The sequence below is a fragment of the Plecotus auritus genome (assembly GCF_963455305.1).
Source record: "Plecotus auritus genome assembly, chromosome: 5".
Lineage (NCBI taxonomy): Eukaryota > Metazoa > Chordata > Mammalia > Chiroptera > Vespertilionidae > Plecotus > Plecotus auritus.
Genome location: NC_137776.1, coordinates 61,738,654 through 61,764,294, shown reverse-complemented (window position 1 = coordinate 61,764,294; position 25,641 = coordinate 61,738,654). Strand labels below are relative to the sequence as shown.

The 25,641-nt window shown below is 38.2% G+C and overlaps 1 protein-coding gene across 2 annotated transcripts in view; it reads left to right on the top strand.

Annotated features, from left to right (window-relative positions):
• Positions 1–25,641, top strand: part of GPD2 (glycerol-3-phosphate dehydrogenase 2) — a 145,761-nt gene that overhangs the window by 36,232 nt on the left and 83,888 nt on the right. For both annotated transcript variants that reach the window (XM_080668528.1, XM_080668527.1), the window contains exons 2-3: positions 5,074–5,183; positions 24,305–24,476. In XM_080668528.1, the coding sequence (XP_080524654.1) occupies positions 5,082–5,183; positions 24,305–24,476 (274 nt within the window). In that variant the 5' untranslated portion in view covers positions 5,074–5,081. The remainder of the gene's footprint in view (positions 1–5,073; positions 5,184–24,304; positions 24,477–25,641) is intronic.

Sequence of the window (25,641 nt, the reverse complement as noted above, 5' to 3'; positions counted from 1 at the left end):
CTGCCTCCTGCACACCCCACACTGGGGATGGAGCCCACACCCCCAGCATGTGCCCTGACTGGGAATTGAACCACGACCTTCTGGTTCATAGGTTGATGCTGAACCACTGAGCCAGCTCAGCAGGGTGGAGTCACTGTATTTTTAATGGGACTCCTAAAGAACAGCTAAGAATTAAGTTGAGCCAGGTAAATTGCAGGTTTATATAGAAGCATGGGTTAACAGACTTTGAGGAGCGGCAAACCCAGTTTTTGTTTGCCCAAGTACATGAATTGTGTCGTCATAGCTGTAGTTCTGGCAGAAGATTCCTCAAACCATAGCTTTTACCTCTGACTACTCTTGTGAGTTTGAGGCCCACCTGTCCATTTTTTTTTTTTTTTACTGTTTTCTCTAAGTTAGTGTTGTAGATCTCAAATTTCTTTAATTCCAAACTAAGCTCTTCTCCCTTAAACCTACTTCTCTTTCTAAAGCTTAATATTGTAAGTTGAGAGTAGTCCCCAGTTACCAGGGTAAAACCCCTTGTGGTGTTAAGTCTCTTCCTGCTTCCTTTGTAGTCAGTTGTCAGGTCCTGCCCTGGTTTCTTATTTGGTGCTGTCATTAGATTTCTGCAAAGCATCCATCTGAACTTTTGAAATAGTCCTAAGTCAGGCTCTCATTCTCTCACATGGGGACTATTTCATTGCCTGCCATTGGTCCCTCTGTGTTGATTATAAGCTCACTCTTTGTTTCCTTCTAGGAGTTTTATAGTTTCCAGTCTTATATTTCAGTCTTTTTTGTTGCTGTTGTTTAAAGGGAGCTCTCACATTTTTATTTACTTTAAAAAAATATTTTTTTGTTAATCCTCACTTGAGGATATTTTCCATTGATTTTAGAGAGAGTGGAAGAGAGAGGGAAAGACAGAGAGAAATATTGATGTGAGAGAAACACATCCATTAGTTGCCTCCTGCATGAGCCCCCACCAGGGTCCGGGCTGGGGAGGAGCGTGCAACTTATTTACGTGCCCTTGACTGGAATCGAATCCATATTGAGTTGACTTTTGTGTGTGATGCAAGATAGTGATCCAGTTTCAATATTTTGCATGTGGTTGTCTAGTTTTCCTACCACAATTTATTGAAGACAGTATCTTTTTCCCAATGGAATATTCTTGACTCCTGTGTCAAAAATTAATTAACAGTATATTTGTGCATTATTTTTTGAGCTCTTTATTTTGTTTCATTGATCTCTGTGTATTTTTATGCCAGTGCCATATTGTTTTGATTACAATAGCTATGTAATATAGTTTGAAATCAGGAATTGTGTTATCTCCAGCTTTGTTCTTTCTCAAGATTGATTTGGCTATTGAGGGTCTTTTGTCTATCAGAGTATTAACAGCACTCAATATAGCACAGTTAGTTATAAGACAGAATTACGAGACAGACTTTGATATTTAATCCTCCAAATTGATTGTGATCTTCTTCAGGGTAGTTGATACACCCACATATATTCTTAAATGAGTACCCTTTCATTTAGGGTTTTGTTTAGTTGGGCTGGTGTTCTTCTTGTAAGAGTTAGAGGGCTGGCACTGGTCTGTGCAAATGCAGGAGTCACTCCTGAGTCAATGTATTTGTGATTTAATTCATGGGCTATTAAATATGGACATCAGGCTATGCTGACTAAGCTAATTTTTTGTTGTTGTTCATCCTCACCCAAGGATATATATTTTTTTCCATTGATTTTTAGAGAGTGGAAGGGAGGGGTAGAGATAGAGAGAGACATCAATGTGAGAGACATATCGATTGCTTGCCTTCTGTGTGCTTCTGGACCAGGGAGGTAATCGAACCTGCATCCGAGGTATGTGTCCTTGACCAGAATTGAATCCGAGACCCTTTAGTCTTCAGGTCACCGGGCATTCTAACTATTGAGCACCCGGCGAGGGCCTAAGCTAATTTTTTTGGATGATTTTCCTACCTTTGGTTTTCTCACAGTTTTAGTTGCAAAATGTACAAATTTATTGATATTCTTGTTCCTCTGCTAAGTTACTGGTTGCAGCTTTTACTTAGAAGGAAACATCTTTTCTTTTTATAACAAGTGCAAACTTTTCTTCTTATAATGGAATGTAAATGGGTATAAGAAGTCCAGAGCATGTGGTTTATATTTATCTGGTTTTACATTTCTTTCAGCATTGAAATGAAGTCCTTACATTATCTGGCAGAAGGTTACCAGTAGATATTTTATCAGAGGGCTCTTCACTGCCTTAGTCAAGGGACTGTACACTTTGAGTGAGTTTTGAGATTGGACTTTTCCCTTGGGAGTTACAGAAAAATATGGGGCGTCTCTCTAAGAACAAAGGCAGGGCAGAACCACCCACTTCTTAAGAACATACTAGTAGACTAAGTTGTGGTTTTGTCACTTACTAGGGAGTGGCCTTGGGCAAGTCCCCTATTGCCTCTTTTATGAAATTAGGATGTTGTAAGGTTGATGTGAGCTGATATATATAAAGAATTAAAAGCATAGTACTTACTGTATTAGCAGATAATAAATGGTAAATATTAATCAACATCATTGTCTCGTCATCATCGTCATCATCATTGTCATCTTAGGAGAGCCAGGTCAAACTGACTGATTCTGTGCTGTGTGTGTGTGTGTGTATGTGTGTGTGTGTGTGTGTGTGTGTGTGTGTATGCGTGCGCTTTTGTTTTTGAATTACCTGTAAGAGTGATTTATTCATTACAACTAGCTAGATGATCTTATGGATGAATTTGATCACAATAGAAATAATGGTTCCCTAAGTATAGATTATCTTATGAAATTATTGAAAAAAGAAACTATTGATTATAGTCAATATTATTACTAACTTTGCAAAATAATGTATTAATGCAGTTTTTTGTTAGTATTAGTGGCTTATTGAAAAATCCCATGAAAATATGCCCCTTAGCAAGGTTTGGTTTCAGAAAATTGAAATTTAAGCTGCATAATAAGGTGGTCAAGGAATACAGGAACCTAGACAACTGGAAAAATTGTCTCCAAAATTAACTGGCTGAGTGATAACCTTTGCTGAAATATTTTCATTGACTGTATTATATGACATCCCTCAGTTGGCTGTGTTGATGTGTGGTATCCTTTCTGAGGTCATAAATGACATTATGAACAAGACAGAAGCAGGGATACTGAGCTCAAGTCAATCAGCTATAAAACACATCCAAGGAACCACCAGGCTGCTGTTGGATGGGGAGGGCAGATACATGCATTGTTTAGGTAAATAAAACTAGGTCTCTATTGTCTGACCCTGCTTGTCAGGGGGACCCAGTTAGCCTGGATATCGTATGCTATCTTGTCTGGGCTGCTAGGGTTTCTGTTGTGCGATCGGCACTCATGTGAGCATTTACAGCAGTAGTAGAAATGGTGCTGGTGAGCTGTAACAAATGGGTGCCTTCCAAATTGGCGAAATTGTGGTTTCTACTACCAGAGAAAGCTAGGACGTTAGGTTTTGTTTATGGTTGACTGAATGATGAATGGAGGCACCTAGCCAGCATACACCAACTATTGTGGACAACTTGGGAGAGAGGGGATGGTTGATGGAGAGAAGGGACAGTCAAGAAGATGCCTCCAGCAGCAGAGAACGTATGTATGCCTGTGAAATAGTTTTTTGGTGAGAATCTTAATAATAAAGATGAGTCTTAGACTTTAGGAGTTTGTCAGAAGGAATGAGATCAGAGTAAAAATAAAGTTTTAAGAAATGCCAACTTTTATTTTAGTAGATAACTTATAGTATTCCAAAATAAATTTTCTGTGGAATCATAGTTACCAACTGCACTGCGGTTCTTTGCTTTAGGACCCAAACATTTTAGCTGTCATAATTTACATTGAGATGATAAGTGTTCTTTATTATCCTCGGTTAAAACTGACTTCATTTCAAGTACTTTCTTGAGGCAAGAAATATCTGTAGAGTATAAGGTGTGTTGTCCAGACAGGTCAGACCTCCGCCCATTCAGGAAAATAGGGTAGTGACTTCCCTGAAAGATGTGGGTGTGCCGGCTCCTTTTGTGAATAAATCTCAGGCAGGTATTATGGACTCTAGGTTCGAATTCTTCTTAGGTGATCACACAGTGTTATCTTTTATTGTTTAGAAGAATAAAAACCGGCAAGAGGTGTTTTGTTTTTTGTTTTTTTTGGTGGAATTTTTTTATGCATTTTATTTTATTTTATTTTATTGGTTTCTGAAAAGTAAAGAATATTTAAGTCTTTAAAAAAGCTTTAAAAAATTCCATGAGTCTAATAGCAGAAATATTTTTACAAAAGGTGAAAAGAAAGACATTCAAAGGTTAACACAATGCAAGACTTTAGAAATATATACAGTGAGCACAAAAGAGTGCTTGGTCTGGAGGGTTTTCCCTTGAAATAGGGCTGTCAGGCAACTTTGGCTAGAGATAACTTTTTTAAGTTTCTTTAATGAAAGGAGCTACAGCAGCGTTAAAACCGCCACCTTGTGAAAGGATCAAGGCATGGTTTCCTGGGACTTTTTGTCTGTAAAGTGTAGACTTTTAGGGATAGAAATGTAAGTGTGTGGGCTTTGGGCTCTACTGAGAACTTCATTAGGAAGGGGAAAACTCAGGGAGTTGTACCACAATGTGAATTAAACACTTGACAAAGAACCTGAAGCGGGCATGGAGTTCATTGTCATGTTGAGTGACAGAAGACTTCTCCTAGTTCTCCTTGTGGAGGGGATTAGTGGTTGAACAAATCTGTGAGGACAGTGCAGTTTTGTCAGATACACAATGACATTTCTTTTTACAGCTCTCTTGACTTTATACTGTTTAAATAGCTTCGGTTGTCCTTTAATTTGCTTTTCTTTCTTTAAGTCCAGTTGGAAAGGAGCTTTTGTATAGTCAATTCCTGTGTTTATGTTTTTTTTGGTTTATTATTTTTGAACGGAAATACTCAAAATGGCATGTTAGTAACTTACTTTATATTTTCTTTTCTAGGTTAACATAGTTTCATAAATACACAGTCTCTTTATTATTTGGACTGTTCATGCAATGAAAATCCTAATTAATTTTTTTTTTGTTTCCCTTTCCTTTTTTCTTTTTTTTTTTGTAGGCTAAGAAATGGCATTTAAGAAGGCAGTAAAAGGGACTATTCTTGCTGGAGGAGGTGCTCTTGCAACTATTCTAGGCCTCTCTCAGTTTGCCCATTACAGAAGGAAGCAAGTAAGTAACGGCACATGTATTGATTATACTATGAAACTTAAATCTGTGAAAGAATTGTGTGTGGGGCATGTGTATGCTAATGGTTTTATTTAGAAACTAGAGGCCCGGTGCATGAATTCGTGCATAAGTGGGGTCCGGCTGGCCTGCCCCGGATTTGGGCTTATTGGGCCGGGCCAGCTAGGGGGAGGGGCTGAGGGTGGTTGGCTGGCTGGCCCCGCCCCCTGGTTGAACTCCCAGTGGAGGGGGCAATTTGCATATTAGCCTTTTATTATATAGGATTACTGTCTCAGTTTGATCTGAAAGACACTAATTTAGAATATTGCCTTAATGATCCTTGAGAAATGCATGTATCTGATTTAAAAAAAGTAAACTTCTTTATCAGAAAGCATTATATAACTTAGCCTCTGTTTGCTTTTTGGTTTTAAAAGATTGCTTCATTTCCAAGTGCCAGCGCTTGTTCATTTAGACTTCTTGTTTCATTCTTCCAAATGTCTGGATACCTTCTATGTTCCTGCCAAAAGTTTTTCTTATTAGAAGGCAGGCAGCTGAGAAAGGAAATGGAAAATAAAGAGCCTATATAAAAGGCCCAAATTGGAATCTTGGTTTTGTTTCTTAATGGTTTAGTTCATGTAGAACTACTTTATATTTGGTAAAATTTTTATGGGGGAAAGACATGAAAATGTGATTGGTATGAAGTTTCCAAATAATTTAAAGTGTTCAGTTTATTTTTATTTTATATTTTCCCCTTTGGAGAAAAAAGGCACCGCAACTATGCCTTCCTATAGTTTAAATTAATGCCAGGAAATAATTTTGGTGAATGGTTTTGCTTTTTTTTCAGGCTTGAAATGCTGGTAGCCACCTCAGTAGTCAGTGTAAGTCCCCCAGGACCTAAGGACGTTTTGCGATAACAGCTGGGTGGTGCATTCTCTCAATCTCTTTCTTTTGTTTTTGGTGGTGCATTCTCTAAGCAAAGATGGAGATGCTTGAATGTGGGCAGCTATTTCTGGCTGGGTTATCTATGAACTACTCATTTTTTCACACCTTTGTGATAACCTTTAAGCCATGGTTGTCTTACATTGGTTGTTTTGGTTGCTTTTGACTATAAGGCGGAGGAGCCAGCCACAGGGAAATAGCACTTTAAAAACACATATTAAGAAAAATCAATTTGCTGGCTTATAGTTTAAAAAAAATTTTTTTTTATTGATTTCTGAGAGGAAGGGAGAGGGAGAGAGAGATGGAAACATCAATGATAGAGAATCATTGATCAGCTGCCTCCCACATGCCCCCTACTGGGGATTGAGCCTACATCCTGGCCACATGCCCTGGGATGGAATCATGATCTCCTGCTTCCCAGGTCAACACTCAGCCACTGAGCCAGAGCTAGTTATTTTTAAGGCTTATTTTTAGTGCTTCCTCTTAAAGATGGACAATGTTGAACAGATTAATTAGTCTTTTTCATTCTTAATTTGGAGCACATTACCTTAGGTTTCTCCAGGAGTACATGTTACAGGTATTATTAATTGCCCAACTTGTTACTGAAACTTAACTTTACCCATTGATAATTTTTGATGCACACTACTTTCTTTTAAAATGTTGTCTTGGTTCCTTAAAAGTGAATGTGAAAAGACAAAAAAAAATTTATATGTGATAGTTTTCCTTCTATTCTTTCCCTTGTAAATATAAGCTAATGTAACCGACTTGGCACCTGAACACTTACAGAACTATTCAGTCACCAAATGTGCTTTAACCATTGATCAACTCTGAGAATTAACCTATTTGTATTTAGAATACAATCCCTGTCTGCATTTTAGGAGGGAAGCTTTGTACTGGGAATATCAAGTGAGCACAAGCTAGGAGCTGGGAGCGAGGAGAGACAGCATTGTGGGTACAGAGCAGGCTGTTGAGGCTATTTCAGAAGTGCAGTTTTGTTTGAGACTTGGACTTTAATGGATTTGATTACTTCTGCCATCCTTAACCAGTGCTATCTGTAATGATACTGGAAAATGCCAGTGTCAAAGGTAATGACATTTAATATGATGAGTTGTTGCTAAATTTGTACATGTTTTATGACTTAACCACAGTAAGTATGTTCTACCTCAGAGCTTATAACTTAACTTTGTACCGGGGTAATATGTTGTTGTTGTTGTTTTTTAATGTTTGATTTCTTTTTAATTTCAAGGGATAGAACAAACAGTTGGTTCTCTCTCCAGTTAGAGGTGAATTTTAATCATTAAAATAAAAGGCAAACAAGGGTCTGTTGATTTCTGGGACATTTTGTCATTTTCTCCTTCCTACATTAGACATCCTGACCACCCTAATAGCCAAAATGAAACAGATATCAGCAGTTCGAGTCATTTATAATTTTAAGCTGACAAGTGTTTTTGAGAAAAATCACCATAGGCATATTCAGTCAATGAGTTGCATATGATATGCATCCAAGTGTGTGCATTCTTTTGTGGTGATTGCTGTCCCTTTAAGCCACTTCCATGAGCATATTTTGGGTAGCAGGTTGAGATGTAGCCATAGGGATTGCAAAAAAAGGGAGAGAGAATGATGGGGAGGGAACAAGGGGGAAAAGGAGACCAACTCATTTGAGCCATTGACATAAAATGACCACAGGCCTCAGCTGTCCTTTCTCAGAAAATATCTGCCAATCAGAACCATCCTGGGCAGGAACATTTTCTTGACTTTAATAGTCAATAAAAACCTGCCCCTTGATATCCATTATTTGGCTAAAGTTTGTAGAAGTTTGGCCTTAAATGTGACTAGGCATGCTCCTTTTTTAAAAACAGAGCAATACTTTATAGTATTGGCTTGTAGATTTCAGTTTTCTAAGATTATTCCAACTGACAAACTCTCGTCCTTTAAGAATAAGTTGGTGTTGAAAGCCCAAAATGCTGATTCCTGAGAAAGCTGTCTCTTGACTTTAAGTTGAGGCACATTTTGCTGGCATTTCTGTACCCGCAGTTCTGTCTCCCCTGCCCCCTAGCTTGTGCTCATTTGATATTCCCAGTACAAAACTTCCTTCCTAAAATGCAGACGGGGGTTGTATTCCAAATACAAATGGGTTGATTCTAAAAGCTGATCAATTGTTAAAGCACATTTGGTGATGGCATACTTCTGTAAGTGTTCAGGTGCCAAGTCGATTAAATTAGCTTATATTTGCAAGGGAAAGAATTTTTAGAAGGGAAACTATCACATATACTACTTTTCTTTGATTAATTGAACAAAAAACACAATGAAATTGAGTAAGAGGTGGTTCACTTACCTTTACCCAGTTACATGAATAGGTGAGGAAATAGAGACATTTGTGCAGATGCTGGCAATTCTGGGTGCAGGGGGTTACAGGTGATAGCAATGATTTTTTCGTCTCACTTTACTTTGTAGTATGGCTTTTCTTCTTACAAGCACATTGATTACATTCCTATTAAGGTTTTCTTTTTTTAAAATATATTTTATTGATTTTTTTAACAGAGAAGAAGGAAGAGGGATAGAGAGTTAGAAACATCGATGAGAGAGAAACATCGATCAGCTGCCTCCTGCACACCCCCCACTGGGGATGTGCCCGCAACCAAGGCACATGCCCTTGACCAGAATCGAACCTGGGACCCTTGAGTCCGCAGGCAGGCGCTCTATCCACTGAGCCAAACCGGTTAGGGCCCTATTATGGTTTTCGATGGTGAATAGTGTCCACTGTTGACTCAGGTGAAGCCTAGAGATTTTTCTTTTTCTCTTTTGAGATAAATGAAGTCGGATTTAGAAGGGATGGAGATCATGACGTAAGGAGAGAGTTATTATTATCATTATTATATTTTCTTTTGGAACTAGGCAAACTAAATCTTCAATTCCGGTGAGGAAGCTGATAGAGGAAAGGAGATGAATGGTGGCTGACGTTTGACTGTGTCCACCTGCAGGGGAGGAGGTTTGTGGCCACACTGCAACCCCATTCCTGGCCCCTCTCCGTTACGCATTTAGTGGTTGAGTGGTCTTGAAGAGGCTTTCTGTTCATTTTCCCACTTCTTTTATTTCCTCACCCATAAGTAGGTGACTAAGTTTCCACAAAAACTTCTTGATTTTTCCTCTCCCCAGACCAGCCATATATCAAGGGACAGGAAGCTGAGTAGTAGGGTATACACATCCCAGCTCTATCTTAAGTCTCACCAGGGATGTAGCAAGCAACCAACTTCTGCAGTGGTGTGCAGATTTTTAGGAGCAAGGCATTTGTCACTTCCTATTTAGTATACGTCTGTTTAATAATAAACTGTTAATGGGGAGGGACTTAGAAGACATCCAATCTTCCTCTCAGTACAGAATGTTCTGCTTGTGGTTCTTTAATATCTAGTGAAAGAAAAGCGTTACTTCATGGGAGACCTTTTATTTTTTTTTCCTTCTTTTAATTCCAAGCTAACAGGAGAATGGAGCTGATGAAGAGGAGGGTTTATATTAGGAGAGAGGGCCTTGGGTATTTTTAAGCCACTGAACAACCTTAGTGGCAGAGGGGCAGAGTGGACAGTGTAAAAGTCAGGGCTGCCTGAGGGTTCTCAGGGGGGTGGGAAGAATGGAGTTAGAGAATGGAGGCAAAGATAGGGTGGGAGTGCAAAGATTTAATGAGGGGCCAGAGTGCAAAGATTTAATGAGGGGCCCCCTAGGCTTTTGACTTTTCATAATAGACCAAGGCACTTTTTGAAAAACTTTTTTAAAAAACTGAACATTTATTTCATACCTTCTAGGTCCTAACTGGAAACATTGGTGTGATAGTGTGGGTTTCTTTTCAACCCCAATGGTATGGCTGATGTAACCAAGATCTATTTAGGTCTGAGGGTGGGCCCTCTCACGTAACACAAACTGGGCTTGTTCCTTCCATTACCCACTCTTGAGGTGTGGTGGGCTTTCTGAACCAATGCTGAGGTGGAACCTGAGAACCACTCGGAGCTTTCTCAAAGCCCGGATGTGAAAGTCTTTTCTTTTTTGCACCAGACATAGGCAGGGAGTGGGCTTCAGAGTATGAAAATCAAGGTCTCTTACCAGTGTAAGGAGTGGTATTAAGATCAAGGAACTGAGAGATTCCAGTAATTGATGTTTTATTCCTGAGCAACATAACAGAGAGGACAAGAGCATGATCTTTGATGCAGTCTTTGCAGGCTGCTTGTATCTAACACTGCTTCTTAAAAATTAAGTGACTATGGGAAAAATGATTAAATTCTCTCAGCCTCATCCCCACACCCCTGTAAAATGAGGAGAAGAATGGTACAGTAAGTCTTTGCTAGGTTCTGTGACTTTAAGTGAAATGATGTACAAGAAAACCAATGTTACTATAGGCTAATTGATATAAATAAGAGTTAAATTCCTATGAATGGACCTTGAGAGTTTCATGCTAATTGAAATAAGTCATATGGAAAAGGACAAGAATCATATATGGGATATAAAACAGAAAGCAACAAATGAACAAAACAAACAAACTCTTAGATATAGACAATAGCATGAAGGTTACCAGAGGGAAAGAGGGGTGGGGGGAGGTGGAAGAGGGAAAGGGGGTCAACTATATAGTGACGAAAGGAGCTAGACTTTGGGAGGTGAGCACACAATGCAATATACAATAATGTATTTTAGAATTGTACACCTGAAACATGTTATTAATCAATGTCACACCAATAAATTTAATTTTTTAAAAAAAGAGTTAATTTCCTATGGCATCTCATCAACTTCATAACAAAGTAGTGTTATTGGGGGACTGCTGTACTTCCCTCATAGGATTGTGGAAGAGCAGTAAAGCCTGGGAGAGTATCTGGAACTTAGTAAGCTTTCAAAAACCATCAGATATGATTAGATTCCCAGGTGATGTGACTATGAAGTGTGCTTGTAGTTGGCAAGAAAGTTGTTCTTGTCACTGGGGAGTCTTGCATTCAGGGACACCTTTTAAGACTTTGAGGTTAGTAGCAATCGGTATGTCTTTCATCTGAGGTGGTTGGAGAATGGGTAGGAAACAGTTATACAAACACCCTCTTGTTTTTTCTTCTCCTTGCTTTCTGATCTGAAGATGAGCCAGTAACAAGGTGGACAATCCCAATTATTGACTTATACTCTTTTCTGAAAGTTGTAAGTAATACATATCATAAAGTTTCCACTGTTTCTTTCTTTTTTTTTTTTTTTAACTATGTAGGCTGATATGAGTTATGGCAGATTTATTTGTTTCATCAATGTTCCTCTCTCTCTCTCTTTCTCTCTCTCTTCCTTTCTCTTTAAAAATCAATGAAAAATTGAAAAAAAAACTTGCATTTTTTTTTGGCAAATCAGAATTTTCATATACCATTTTAGCTTCAAATACAATGCAATTCAACTTATTCTTCCCTAAAATCAAGGATTTAGTAATAGTTGTTAATGACAGGATCTTTCTGCTTTGCAAAACAGTTTCACTTTGTAAGAGACAGCAATTCACATACTTTTAGTGGCTTCCTAAGTACTATAGTTTCTTTTGCTTTCTGTATTACTTAAGGGAACACGGAAAAAGTCATAGTGACAATGTGTTAGGTGGGTTGAATTATAGGTAAGCCTATGCTACCTTTGTTGTTAATATAATCAGAACCCATGAGGAAAAAAATTTATGCTAATGACAGGCAAAGTGATACATGAATTATTAAAATCTATGGGAATTTTGAGGACATTGTTTTAATTGTAATCTTTCCCTCTCAATACATTATTTGTAAGGGAGTCTAATAAACCAAGGCCTTTTGATTGGTAGTGCCAATGCCTCAAATTTCAAAAGGTTGACAAACAACAAAGAATAGAATGATCATATCTAATCAAAGGAAGACATAGTTTGCAGTTTTTTTTAATGGATACTCAGATGAAAAGATGTTTAGCTTCCTGAATGTGTCTTTTATACAAGTGCGGCTGGGTTTTGGTGAACTTGTTATTGTGCACGGGCTATGCAAGTTTTTAGAACTCTAGTTTCCTCACAAGGTGAGGATAATGTCATTTACTCCCAGGCTCTTTCCCTTGCCAAGCAGTAAGTCAGTCAGTATATAGAGGCCAATGATCACAGTACCTGACACATAGCAGGTCATATCTATTGTACTTATTTCCCTTTCCGTGATAGAGGATATGAAAATTTGGAACAGACCTAGCCTTGTTAGGCATAATAAAAAAGTTATGACACCAGATTTCTTTAAATAGCTGAACTTTTGGTTGATATTATATTGCTTATATTAACTGCTGGACAGAGAAACTGGTAGACGTCAGAGAAACTTGAACTCCAGATGAGTAATGATAGAAGAGAAACCAAAATCCTGAGCATAATGCTGGTGAGGATGTTGAGCAATAGGAAATCTCGTTCATGCTGGTGAGGATGTAAAATGTTTGGTGGTTTCTTACAAAAATAAAATACATTCTTACTATATGATTCAGCAATATCACACTCATTGATATTTACTCAAAGGAGTTGAAAATTTATGTCCACACAAAAACCTGCACATGGATGTTTACAGCAGCTTTATTTATAATTGCCAAAACTTGGAAGCAACCAAGATGTCCTTCACTAGGTGAATGGAAAAATAAACTGTGGTACATCCAGACAGTGGAATATAGAAAGAAATGCTACCAAGCCATGAAAAGACATGGAGGAACTTGAAATGCATATTACTGAAAAAAGTCACTATGAAGAAGCTGCGTACTATATGGTTATAACTATGTGATGTCTGGAATAGGCAAAACTCTGGAGACTGAAAAAAACCACAAACCAGTGGTTGCCAGGGGTGTGTGGGGACAGATGCACAGGGCAGGGAAACTGCTCTGTGTGATATCATAATGATGAATATGTGTCATTACACATTTGTCCAAATCCACAGAATGTACACCACCAAGAGTGAGCCCTTAAGGAAACTATGGACTTTGGGTGATTATGATGTGTCAGTATAGGTTCATCCTTGGTAAAAAAATGTATGTGGGGTCAAGAGTTATATGGGAAATCCTTTGATTTTTCTCTTAATTTTGTTGTAAACCTAAAACTGCTCTAAAAAAAAATAAAGCCCTTAAAAATATACTTAAAAATCTTAAACATAGCCTCTGGAACATGTCAATTAAGAAAATTAAAATCATAAAAATTCACTTCAGCATTACTTTTCAGTAGTATCTTGTTTGAATATAGCTATATGAATAACCAAATATATATATATATATATATATGTATTTAACACATTTAATATCTTTTTTTAAATCCTCACCCGAGGATATTTTTCAATTGATTTTTAGGGAGAGTGGAAGAGAGAAGGAAAGACCGAGAGAACCATCAATGTGAGAGAAACACATCGATTGGTTGCCTCCCACAGGGGCCAGGGCTGCAACCAAGGTTTGTGCCCTTGACTGGAATCGAGCCTGGGACCCTTCAGTCTGCAAGCTGACGCTCTAGCCACTGAGCCAGACTGGCTAGGGCAGCACATTTAATAACTTTAAGAATTTAACCTCAGTTGTAAATATTTTCTGGTTCCTAAGCTAAAGCATATCTGTGGGTTTGAAATGAGTATAACTTTTCTTGAGCACTGATGTAGCTGAAATTATGTGACACATTTGCTTACCAGATTGCTTTTAACTTCGTGAGTCAATTCAGGCTAGCAGACTTGTTTGTTCTCTCTGAGTAAATAATCTTCCATCTCCAGAGGCATTTTTCATAGTTTCATAAACAGCCTTTCCCTGGGGGGGGGGGGGAAAGCACAAAAAACCCCCCACAAAACAACACACAAAACTTACAAAGTACTGTAATAGCAGCTGTTCTTAAATGGTCTTCATTTTTGTTGATTTTAATATTTAGGTGGAAACTACATTGTTAGATACCATGTGAGGAATGTATGTTTAGGATGAGAAAGGACTGGAGTTGAGTGATAGGGGTCTCGGTTCTCCTTGCCTGCTTAAAGTGCTGTCAGCATCACTTCTGTGAAATATGAAGGAAGAAACATGTCTGCACCATGGTTCGGAGGGGCTTGCATTTAATGATCTATCTGTGCTTTTGGAGCTTCTCTGTGGATTTATTTTTCTGTAAACGATGGGGCCTCATCTGTCCCAGGAAGATTCTGAACCATGTACAGACTGCCTACAAAGTAGGCAAGTTGTGCATCTTGGGTTTGAATGCTACACATATCTCATGTTCGGTGTATTTAGTGGAGTAAGCTATTTAGTGTAATAAACAATGCCCAAACCTCATTAGAGTGAAGGTTTATTTCTTGCCAAATTAAGGTCCAGGGTGGATAGCTTGGGGACTTGTTTCTTGAAATTATTCAGGAACCATCTATCCCTTTATTCTAGTAGCTGTTACAAATTATAGGGCTTTTTTTTTTTTTAAAGTATACTTTTATTGACTTCAGAGAGGAAGGGAGAGGGAGAGACAGATAGAAACATCAATGATAAGAGAGAATCATTAATCGGCTGTCTCCTGCTTGCCCCCTAAGGGGATCGAGCCTGCAACCCACGCACGCACGTGCCCTTGACTGCAATCAAACCTGGGACCCTTCAGTCCGCAGGCCAATGCTCTATCCACTGAGCCAAACCAGGTTTTTTGACCTACTGGATCATTTTTAGCTAATTGTAAGGGAAGGTGGAAAATGTGATCCAGTAGTGTTCTCTGGAAGAAGAGAAAAAGTTTGGTTACACACCCATCCCGCTATTACATCTGTGTCCTGACTAGTTTTTGATGTAATTTCTTTTGATGAGAATTTTATTGTAAGTTTGTGCCAAAGATTCTATCATTCATTTACTTCTCTTGCTTAGAGAACCCTGTGCATAGATTCCTGGAAGGACTGTTTTTCCTCCTAGAAACACAACTAAATACATTGAGGCTGTGTCTGATATCTAAAGCTTGATGAAGATTCTGAATGCACTGTATTTTCGATAAGGCCAGTTGAAACTATTCTTAACTACTCTGTATGGTTCACTGTTTCTTCAGAGGCATGTTTCATCAAAGCACTAAAATTATGCAGACAGAGTTGGAAATGTTCTTTGAAGAGCATCCTATCATCTTCCTTATAATTTTGGTTTTTATTTAACACTTAGCTCCCAAAGTGGGGCCATGGCAATATCTTTGCATTCTAACTCACACCGGCTTTCGAGGAGTTTGTGATGCTATTTTACTGCTGGCATACAAAATCAGCGAGGTTAACTGTATTGTTATAGGTCACACAGTGAGTCAACGGCTGAGCTATGATTAGCGTTGACAGCTGGTGAGCTTCTAGGCTGTCGCAAACTGAGCAACACTGACATTCATTTTGATTTGACTTTGCATTTCATTTTCAACTATTTATTCATTTTAAGGTCTCTTTAAGAAACTTTTTGGGGATATTGTGGGACTTGGGAAACTTTCTATAAATGCTTTGGGGAGAGTCCTTTAGCTTTTCCCTCCCCATCTTCCTGCTTAATAGTTAAGTTGTGTTTATGTTAGGCAAGCTTCCTCTAGTTTTGCAAATTAAGAAGAAAGTAGATGCTTTAAGATAAGTTAGACAATATTAATTTTACTTGCTTATTTTGAAATTTGTGATTTTTCAACAATGAAGTTTTGAGATCTAATGATAAGCTTGTGAGTACAAACTAGAGAAGTTATAAATATGTGTAGTATATTTGATGAAATAATTCACAAGGAAATGGAAAGTGTGCATCACAAATTTGACCCCAAATGGTTTTGAACATAAGGTTAAAATGTAGCCAATGGTCATCTGGATTGCTTGGTCATTTGATTCATTGGGTCAGCATCTTTAAAAAAAATATATATTTTTATTGATTTCAGAGAGAGAGAGAGCGAGAGAGCGATAGAAACATCAATGATGAGAGAGAATTATTGATTGGCTGTCTCCTGCACGCCCCACACTGGGGATTGAGCGCATGTCCCAGGCATGTGCCTGACTGGGAATTGAATGGTGACCTCCTGGTTCATAGGTCGACACTCAACCACTGACCCATGCCTGCTAGGCTGGGTCAACATCTTACTCACCAGAGAGGGATGGGGAAAGAGTGAGCCTTCTTTTAGTTCCGTATCCACTTCCAGATATATGCATTGGGGAAGGTTTTAAGGAAAAGTGCTATTTCTTGGAACCTGGTTGTCATCTTCACTGCCCAGGGTGGCTGGCTACAAGCTAGGCAGAGTCCCTGGGTCTTCTGATTACATTGTCATCAATACTTTCCTGCATTGTTGGTGTCAGAGAGGCTGTTGGATCTCGGGGCCCAGGTAATCCAAACATATAGGCAAAGATAACCTAGCAGAGGTGAGGACATATGATTTAGAGTCAAACCTGGGATCGAAGTGTGATTCCAGTGACTCAGTGACTTTCCTAAGGAATCACAAAACCCAGTTTCCTCTCTGGTCAAAGGATGCCTCCCTTCTGTGGTAGCCATGACACCTAAAGGAGTTAGCATGTTAGAGTGTGTGGTCTAGCAGCAGTGAGACAGTGACAACTCTCATCTCTTTCCTCTCTGCCTCTCGGATCTCAGGCTTCCTCTCCAGATCTTCTAATCCTCAGCACCCTATGGGAATTGAAGAACAATGTCAAGTTTAGACACCTCTAAACACATATTCTATGTTTTAAAAATATTTATTTGAAAACCAATGAAACATATTTCTTAAACCTCAGCTTATGTAGTTTATTATGATGTGAGCTTATTTGAAGGCAGACAGAGCCAAAGGGTTTTTCCTGTTTTTCAGCTATAAAAGCTTTTATAATGATACTAGAGGCCCGGTGCATGAAATTCGTGCACTTGTTGGGGCGGCGGGGGTGGGGTGGGGGGGGGAGGCCCTCAGCCCGGCCTGTGCCCTTTCGCAGTCCGGGAGCCCTCGGGGGATGTCTGACTGATGGCTTAGGCATGCTCCCTGCAGTTGGACATCCTTAGCGCTGCCACGTAGGAAGGAGAGGCTCCCACCACCACCGCTGCACTCACCAGCCGTGAGCCCGGCTTCTGCTCCCTGGTGATCAGTGCGTGTCATAGCAGCTGTTTGTTCTGCTGTTTGGTCGATTTGCATATTAGCCTTTTATTATATAGGATAGTACAATTGCTATTAAAAAAAGTTTCTCTGTGATTTTTCAAAGGAATCCCCTCCACTTAAAGGTTGGATAGCACTTTCAAGGTGGACCAGGACTCCATTCTCAGCCACCCTGGAGGGATGGACTTGTCTTGTTTTCTCTTGTCTGGCCCCCAATGGAGATGACAGTGTACCCATTTGCAGCCGTTCTTACAGAGTAATCATGCATCCATCACCAAGTATGTTTACACTGAGAAATGTTGCTTACTGTCATGTAATTACAGGAAAACCACCAGTTTAGGATCACAAAGTGACTCAGGAGGTGAAGGCCATTAAAACAACTTAAGGTTCACTGTTGGGAGGTGCTTGTTGCATTTTACTTTCCAGGAATATACAGATATCGTCAGCCTGTTTCAGTGACAACAAAACACAAAGCAATTTCCCTTAAATTTAACGGTTCCATTATCAATGTGTGATTGAATCACATAATATGGGAGAGAATGATAGTTGCAGCATGAAGTGATTTGCATGAAACCCTACTTTATACTTCAATTATTACTCTCCATGATTACAGGACAACCTGGTTGTTAATTGCCTGTGGTCTTTAAATATGCACTTCTTTCAGAAATAAACACTAATTATTAGATCTTGTTTTTGGTCTCACCTGAAGTTGCAAGTGTCTAGGCTTTTATTTATTTATTTATTTTTTAATTTGCAAGGCAAATGGTGCACAGGCATAGTGAAACAGACCTCACTCTGACTCCCATTCTGTTCTCTGGGATATACACTCTCAAAGACTATGAGCTTGGCTTTCAATTCCATGTCGGTGTTCAGTGTGCCAGTCTGTCTCTGGACAAAAGCTGTATATTTTCTATCAGAACACTGGAAGGATTTTATCTTTTCCAAATGTATATAAAAATCTGCTTACACATTAATAAAACAGCTACTTCCTCGTAGTCCATAATAATTAAATATAGTCAGAAATAGCAACATGAAAATAATATTCTATATTAGATCTTCTAATTCTTCTAAGGTAAGCATTTTTTGTTGGGGAGCTGTAGTTGGAACTGTGCCAGGCAAAAGGCAGTTTGCTTTGTGTGTTGGGCTTTCCTTTCTCTCGGCATCAATGGCTGAATTAGGAAATAGATTCTGAATCTGGTAGTACTGGGCCTGTCTTAGGTCAGGGTTGGCAAACTTCTGCTCCCGTAAGGGCCAGACTGGTCCCATGAAGCCAGTGAATGGGAATGCTGGGCTAACAAGAGCACAGGTCCTGCCGAAGGGAGTACTACTGTTCACTTTCAGCAGTTGATCTCAGATGGACATTTTCTAATTTTTATGTGGAACACATCAGGTTTTAAATATTGGAAGTGTAGCTCGCGCTTTTGAGAAAGTATTGTGCTAACTAATTTGCTAGTATGACTTCCGGTTTTAGCACATGCTATTGAATACTACTTCCTTCCCTGTTATTGTCACCCAGATAATGTATTAGTCTATCTTGACCCGATTCAGCTGTAATTTCCAGGAAACTTTCTCAGATTTGGACTAGGGGTGCCACTTGTTGCTATGGTAGCCTCTTCTCTGTCTTCAATCCAGCTGTTCAGCGATATCACAATTTCCTTTTTATCTTTTTGTTTTGTCCTCCAGTGTGTAGATTCTTCGAGGGCCTTCAGTACCTATTGATTGAGTGGCAGTGGGTGAGATATCTTCTCAGGACACAAGAGAGAGTTTGGTCTCTCAGGTGATTTAGAACTGGTGGCCTGTCCAAGGCTTCTCCCAGAATCTCTGCATCAATCCTGTAATGGAGCCTATCTCCCAGATTCCCATTTACTCAAATTGCCTTAGAAAGAAGGAGGGTGAGAAGAGGGGTGGTGAGATTTGGAGCACAAAGGCCTCTATTCTCAGAACATGCTGTGATTTACCACTGCTGTTTCCTTCCTGCTGCTTCTCTTCTTTATTTCCCCTCCATCAACATATTCTAGGGAAGGTAGAGTGCAGATGTGTTTTTGTGACTCAAAGCCATATGAAGCCAAAATGAGTCTTTCTCTTGTCATAATTAGAAGTAGGGCCTTAGGCTGTTTACTGCCTCTAAAATAAACGTGGTGCTTAGCTTCTCAGTTGCAACACTTTCCAGCTTTTATGAAAAAAGTAAACAAAAATAAAATCTTATTTTAAATGTTGTGGCAGAAATTAAATAAATTATCCTCAATAGTACCGTATAGTTAAAAACAAATTGTTTTGGGAGGACTGTTCAGCAAAACCTCCACAACAAAACCATACCAAAAAACAAAACAAAAAACTTTCCGCATTTGGCAACTGGTGATAACTCATCCTATTATAACTATTTAGTCTGTTTCCTTATTTCCCCCCTCAGATTATGTGTAGAGTCCGTATGGTATAGCAATGTAAAACTTAGTATCCATTGCCAGGCGGTGTGGGTTCACTTCCCAGCTATACCATATAGAGTGCTTAACTTCTCTGTTCCTTCTGTAAAATGGAGACCATAATAGTGCCTAGCTCATAGGGTTATTGTGAGGATTAAATGAGTAGGAAAAAAATCTTTATAATAGTGCCTGATACAGAATGACTATATATATATATATATATATATATATATATATATATATATATATATATATATATGTATATATATATATATATTTACCTATTGTTTTTTTAAGTCAAGTTTATTAATGTATAACTTGAGGTGCAATTTTTATGCAGTAAAATTCACACTTTATAATATACACTTCTGGGAGTTTTGACACGTACATAGAACCATATAACCACCACCACAATCAAGATATAGAACATGTCTATTATCCTTAAAAGTTCTCTCTTATCCTCTTTGTAGTCAATCTTTCTTGCCCCTAACACCAAAATCCTGGCAATCACTGATCCGTTTTCTGACCCTATACATTTTTGCTTTACAGAATAGCATATAAGTGGAGTCATACCATATATACACTTCTGAGTCTAGCTTCTTTCGCTTAGCACAAGGATTGGCCAACTTTTCAATAAAGAGCTAGGTGGTAAATGTTTTAGGCTTGCAGGCCATATCTCTCTCTGTTGATACTCATTCTGCTATTGCAATCATGGATGATACATGAATGATTGTGTGTGGTCGTGTTCGAATAAAAATTTATTTATTAAAACAGGTGGTAGTTGCCCTGGCTAATGTCTCAGTTGCTTGAGCATCGTTCCATGAACCAAAAGGTTGCAAGTTCAATTCCCAGTCAGGGCACATACCCAGGTTGTGGATTAGGCTCCTGATCAGAGTGTGTCTGGGAGGCAACGGATTGATGTTTCTCACACTCATGTTTCTCTCTCTTCCCCTCTCCCTTCTTCTCTCTCTAAAATCAGTAAAAACACATTAAAAAACAAAAACACCCAAACAAAAAATACAGGTGGCAGCCAGATTTGGGTGGAAAACCATAATTTGCTGACATGACTTAGCGTGATGAATATGAGATTTATTCATATCGTGTATCTATCAGTAGTTTGTTCTTTAGATTGTCAGTTATTACTCCATTGCATAGATACATGACAGTTTGTTTAGTCAGTTGAGGGATGTTTGAGATTTTCCTGATTTTTGGCAATTATAAATAAAGCCACTGTAAACATATTCCTATAGGTTTTTGTATTATTATAGGTTTTCATTCTCTTGAGTAATTACCTAGGAGAATTGCTAGGTTGTATGGTACGTGTATGTTTCCCTTTATACAAAACTCCCAAACTGTTTTCCAAAATGTCTGTATCACTTTGTGTTTCTTCCAGCAATGTAAGAGGGTTCCAACTGTGTTGTATCCTCACCGGCACTGGTATTGTCTACTCTAAAAGACTGTGAAGAATCTTGGAAACTAGAGTAAAGATATTTACCTTTAACTTAAATTAAGTTGGAAGCTCTTGAAGGGTTTTACACTTGGAAACAATATTAGTTGGGTTTAAAAATTATTACCTCAGGTGCAGTGTAGAGAATGGCTTGGAAGGAGACATGGCAAATGTGTGAAGATCTGTAGGAGGATATCATATTAATATAGGGGAAAGGGAAGACATCTTGACTGGAAAGATGGCAGTGAAGATTAAGTGATTAGATGTGAGAATTTTTAGGAGGTGGAGTTGGTAGAACTCAGTGATTCATCAGATATGGGACTTGAGAGAGTGATACACCCAACTACATGTATAATGGTACCTTCACTGAGATGAAGAACATTGACAGGGGAAAAAAGTATGGGGAGATAAAGTGATCAGTTCAATTTTGAAATATATGCAAGATGTCTAAATGGAGGTACCAAGTAGGTAGTTTGATATCTGGCTCTGGAATAGGGGAACAAAATTGGAAGTCTGTGGTATAAAAGATATCTGACAATATGGAGGTTGAAGAGATTCTCTAGAGAGAGTTTGTGGTGATCTGAGAATAGTGACGGGGGCAGATCCAAGAGGAACCTCAGTGTTTAATGTTAGGTAGAGGGATATACTAAGGAAAGTAGGGAGAGAGAGAGAGAGAGAGAGAGAGAGAGAGAGAGAGAGAGAGAGAGAGAGAGAGAGAATTTGAACTTATAAGACTGTATCCCAGATGCCAAGGTGAGTGAAGAGTTATGTGTGTGCTGAGATGACAAGTAAATCAGGGATGGAATGTGCTCATAAAATTTACTAGTAGAACTATAGTGGACATTAGCCAGTTTTGCTGGTAATGGCAGTGGTGCTAGTATATATGTAAAAATCTATACTAGAACAAATTGAGGAGTGGGTAGGATGCGAGGCAGTAGAAAAAGCAAGGGCATACAGGGCTTTTAAGAACTTTCAGGTTGATTATTAGAAATGTGTGTTAAGAGATGTTTTTGATTGTTAAGATGAGACAAAGTAGAGCATGCTGTGAGAAGGATGAGCAGGGGATGACGACAGAAGAATCAGTGTAGTCAATGGAATGACATACCCACAAGGCATGAGAGATACCCATCAATCAGATCTAGTAATCTTGTAGAAGAAGTTCAGTTGAATTTAATATTCATAGTTATGACCTGTGAACAGAGAAAAATATGGGGCTTTTAGCATTACCAAATTCTAATGACATATATCAAGATATACTGCATTAGAACTTGAATTTGTTTTTCAAGTATTTCTTAAATTTATTTTTCAAGTATTTCTAGAAAACTTACCAAACAGAAAATGTCAGGAAAATTCTTTTGTTGTGTGAAAATGCACTGACAGTTTAGTCACTTGTCAGTCTCATGGCCCATTTGAAATCCTCAAATGAAAGACTTCCTCATCTGAATGGCCATAGCTCAGTGCTGGAATAGGGGAACAAATGTGTGTGTGTGTGTGTGTGTGTGTGTGTGTGTGTGTGTGTGTGTGTATGTGTATGTATAAATATATTTTCCTCATTAAATGATGGAAGGTATAGACCATGACTGAAAGTGATTTTAGTCTCCATAGTACCTAGCAGTTACATTTATTTAGTTTGTTACCTTAAATGTATGTAAATGTGAACACAGGGAAATGGTTTTTAGCAGATAATTAGGATAAGTTATATGAAAGATAATATGATTTTATGGCTTGGCATCAGAATTAATACCCTGAAAAATTATGGTACCTGATTATAAGCTTTTGTTTTTATGATACTTAGTAAAATATGTTTTGAAAGTTCCCTTTTATATACTACTAAGGAATCGAACAACAACAGCTCTTTGGTGGTGATACTTTATAGTTGACCAATTACTTTCATGTTACTGTACCATTCAGATGGAGGTTAACTCAGAGAGGAAGAGAGAGAGAGATCACAGGATATTATTCCATTCTACAGGTGAAGAAACAAAGGTCCAGAGAGTTAATGGGTCAAAAGTCACATTACTAGTAAACAAGAGTGCTAAGACCTAAACTAGGACCTGCTGACCCAACTCTAGATTTCTTTCAGTGTACTCGATGGCTTTTATAGAAATCCAATTGGCCTGATTATAATTAAATCTGACCACAAGGAGGAATTTTGTTTACTTTAAGTGAATAAAAATCCCTTAGAACAATCTCTTGGTCAGCCATAGATCACCTTTTCTTGAGCAAGCTGTGGCCTGTGGTTCAGAGCATCATATGGGGCCCCTGCAGCAGAATTGGGAAAAACATTGCATTATGGCTGGTCCAGATGCTGTGATTTAAAGAAAAGAATACAGAAGTGATATATCTGTGGGTAATGATTTCTCAGAGCCACATTAGCCAGCACTGTTCATTATAGTGAATGAACCTCTTGTTAGCATTTTGGGGGAAAGAACAGATACTTAACTATTTTTCTAGGCTTTTGATTCTGACTTCTGACAGATATATATATATATATATATATTAAAAAAAAAACACCACCAGCCATCATTTTGGACTTGGGATGATAAGTTACATTCTAATGAGAGAAGATCATTATTCTTTAGGGGGACTATGGCTGGATTTAATTATATTATTGTTAGAGCTTTCAAAAATCAAAACAGTGTATATTAAATGTATAAAATTTGTCATTTTATAGTAAAACATTTAATGGGCAAAGCTCTGACTACAATCTTTGAAAAATATCATTCCCATTGGCCTTAGCTGATTATTTAAACTTGTGTTAAAACAGATTCTTTTTAAACTTATAGACCCTCAAACTCTAGAATATATTTTTATCAGGGGAATTAAGGAATGAAGAGCACATACTTTTAAGAAATTGCAGAAAGTCATAAAGTGCTTTTGAAAACCTCCTCCTTTCAGAACTTTAAAATGTTATTTGAATGAATTGTTGCTACTGGATAAAAACATATCCTTATGTTCTCTATATACTGTCTTAGACAAGGTATTTGGGAATTGCTGTATGGTGTGGGGAATAATTAAACTTGTCTGTATATGAAACCAAATCAAGCAGTTGAGAGGTTGAATCTGAAACCAAGTGTTCCATGGCTCAGTAGTTGTGATTCATGGCGGGGGAAAAAAACCACCTAGATTTTAAGGACTTTTTTCTTCCCAGGACAGTTGGTCGTATAACTCCACGTGGACTGTAGACTGTGGTCTAGCTCTGGTATTCCTTATCTCCTTGCAAATCTTTTTTAGTATGTTGTAAAATTTATTAAGTGAGCATTCCAGATGAACAACTGAAAATGGTCTCCTTTTACATCAGATGAGCCTGGCCTATGTTCAAGCAGCCGAGTGCGTTTCAGAACCTGTGAACAAGGATCCTCCTTCCCGAGAAGCTCAGATACTGACTTTGAAAAACACGTCTGAATTCGATGTCCTTGTCATTGGAGGAGGAGCGACAGGGTGTGGCTGTGCACTGGATGCTGTCACCAGAGGTAAGTCCTGGTGTGGATGGATGTGACACAGATAAAGAAAGTTTCCACCTTTCTTCCCCAGTATAAACACACAGTCGGCCTCTATGCTGGTAGCCACGTTTCTGTTGCATTTACTAATTTTCCATCCTTTGTGAAGCACTTTCATATATTTTTTTGATGTAGGTGCTTGCACAGTTTTAAGATTAAATAGAACTTGTTTATACCAAAATGAATTTAAAAAGGAAAGTTTGTATTCCTGTGATTTTATGATCTGATGTTCTTATAAATTTTTTAATACATAGTAAAGTAAATACATTTCTATGAAATAAGAAATATTTGTATATGATCTGAAATCACATGACAGTAAAGAGTAGAAAAGATTTATTAAAGTGAATTATTCTATTAAAATAATTCTTTTTGTTCCTATATCTCTTAAAATAATTTCTTCTAGTGAAATATGGACTGCAGTTTGGGAAACTCCAGTGTATGAGAATAAACTGTTGCTAACCTATTCTCTCTCAGTCACTCTATTAGTCAGCATTAGGAAAGACATTATGAAAGTTCATTAAAAATGGAAACATGTCCCTAGCCAGTTTGACTCAGTGGATAGAGTGTTGGCCTGCAGACTGAAGGGTCCCAGGTTTGATTCTGGCCAAATTGCAGGCTTGATTCTCAGTAGGGGGCGTGCAGAAGGCAGCCAATCAGTGATTCTCTCTCATCATTGATGTTTCTATCTCTCCCTTTCTCTTCCTCTCTGAAATCAATTAAAAGAAAAAATGGAAACAGGACATGGAAGGAAAGGCATTTTGGTATGAAACAGCAATGCTGTTACTTAAGATATATTTAATAGAAAAATTTCTTTCCTTTGGTTATTAATGTGGAGTCACTCTCTCTCACACACACACACACATACACACAGACACTTGGGGCAAATTAGTTAATTTCTCTCAGGTTCTTCATCTTTCAAGTAAGGAAAAATATCTTCTGTCGATGATGTTGAGAGGATTAAATGTGTAGTCATGAAAATGACTTGAAAACAGTGCTGGTCACACAAAGTAGAAGCTCAGTATATTATAGATAGTATTATAGCTGTCATTATTAACATGAAGGCAAAACCCTTTTAGAACCAATTGTCCTGCTGAAATAAAGGTTTTTGGTATCCTTAGAAGTATTGAATTGGGGGCAG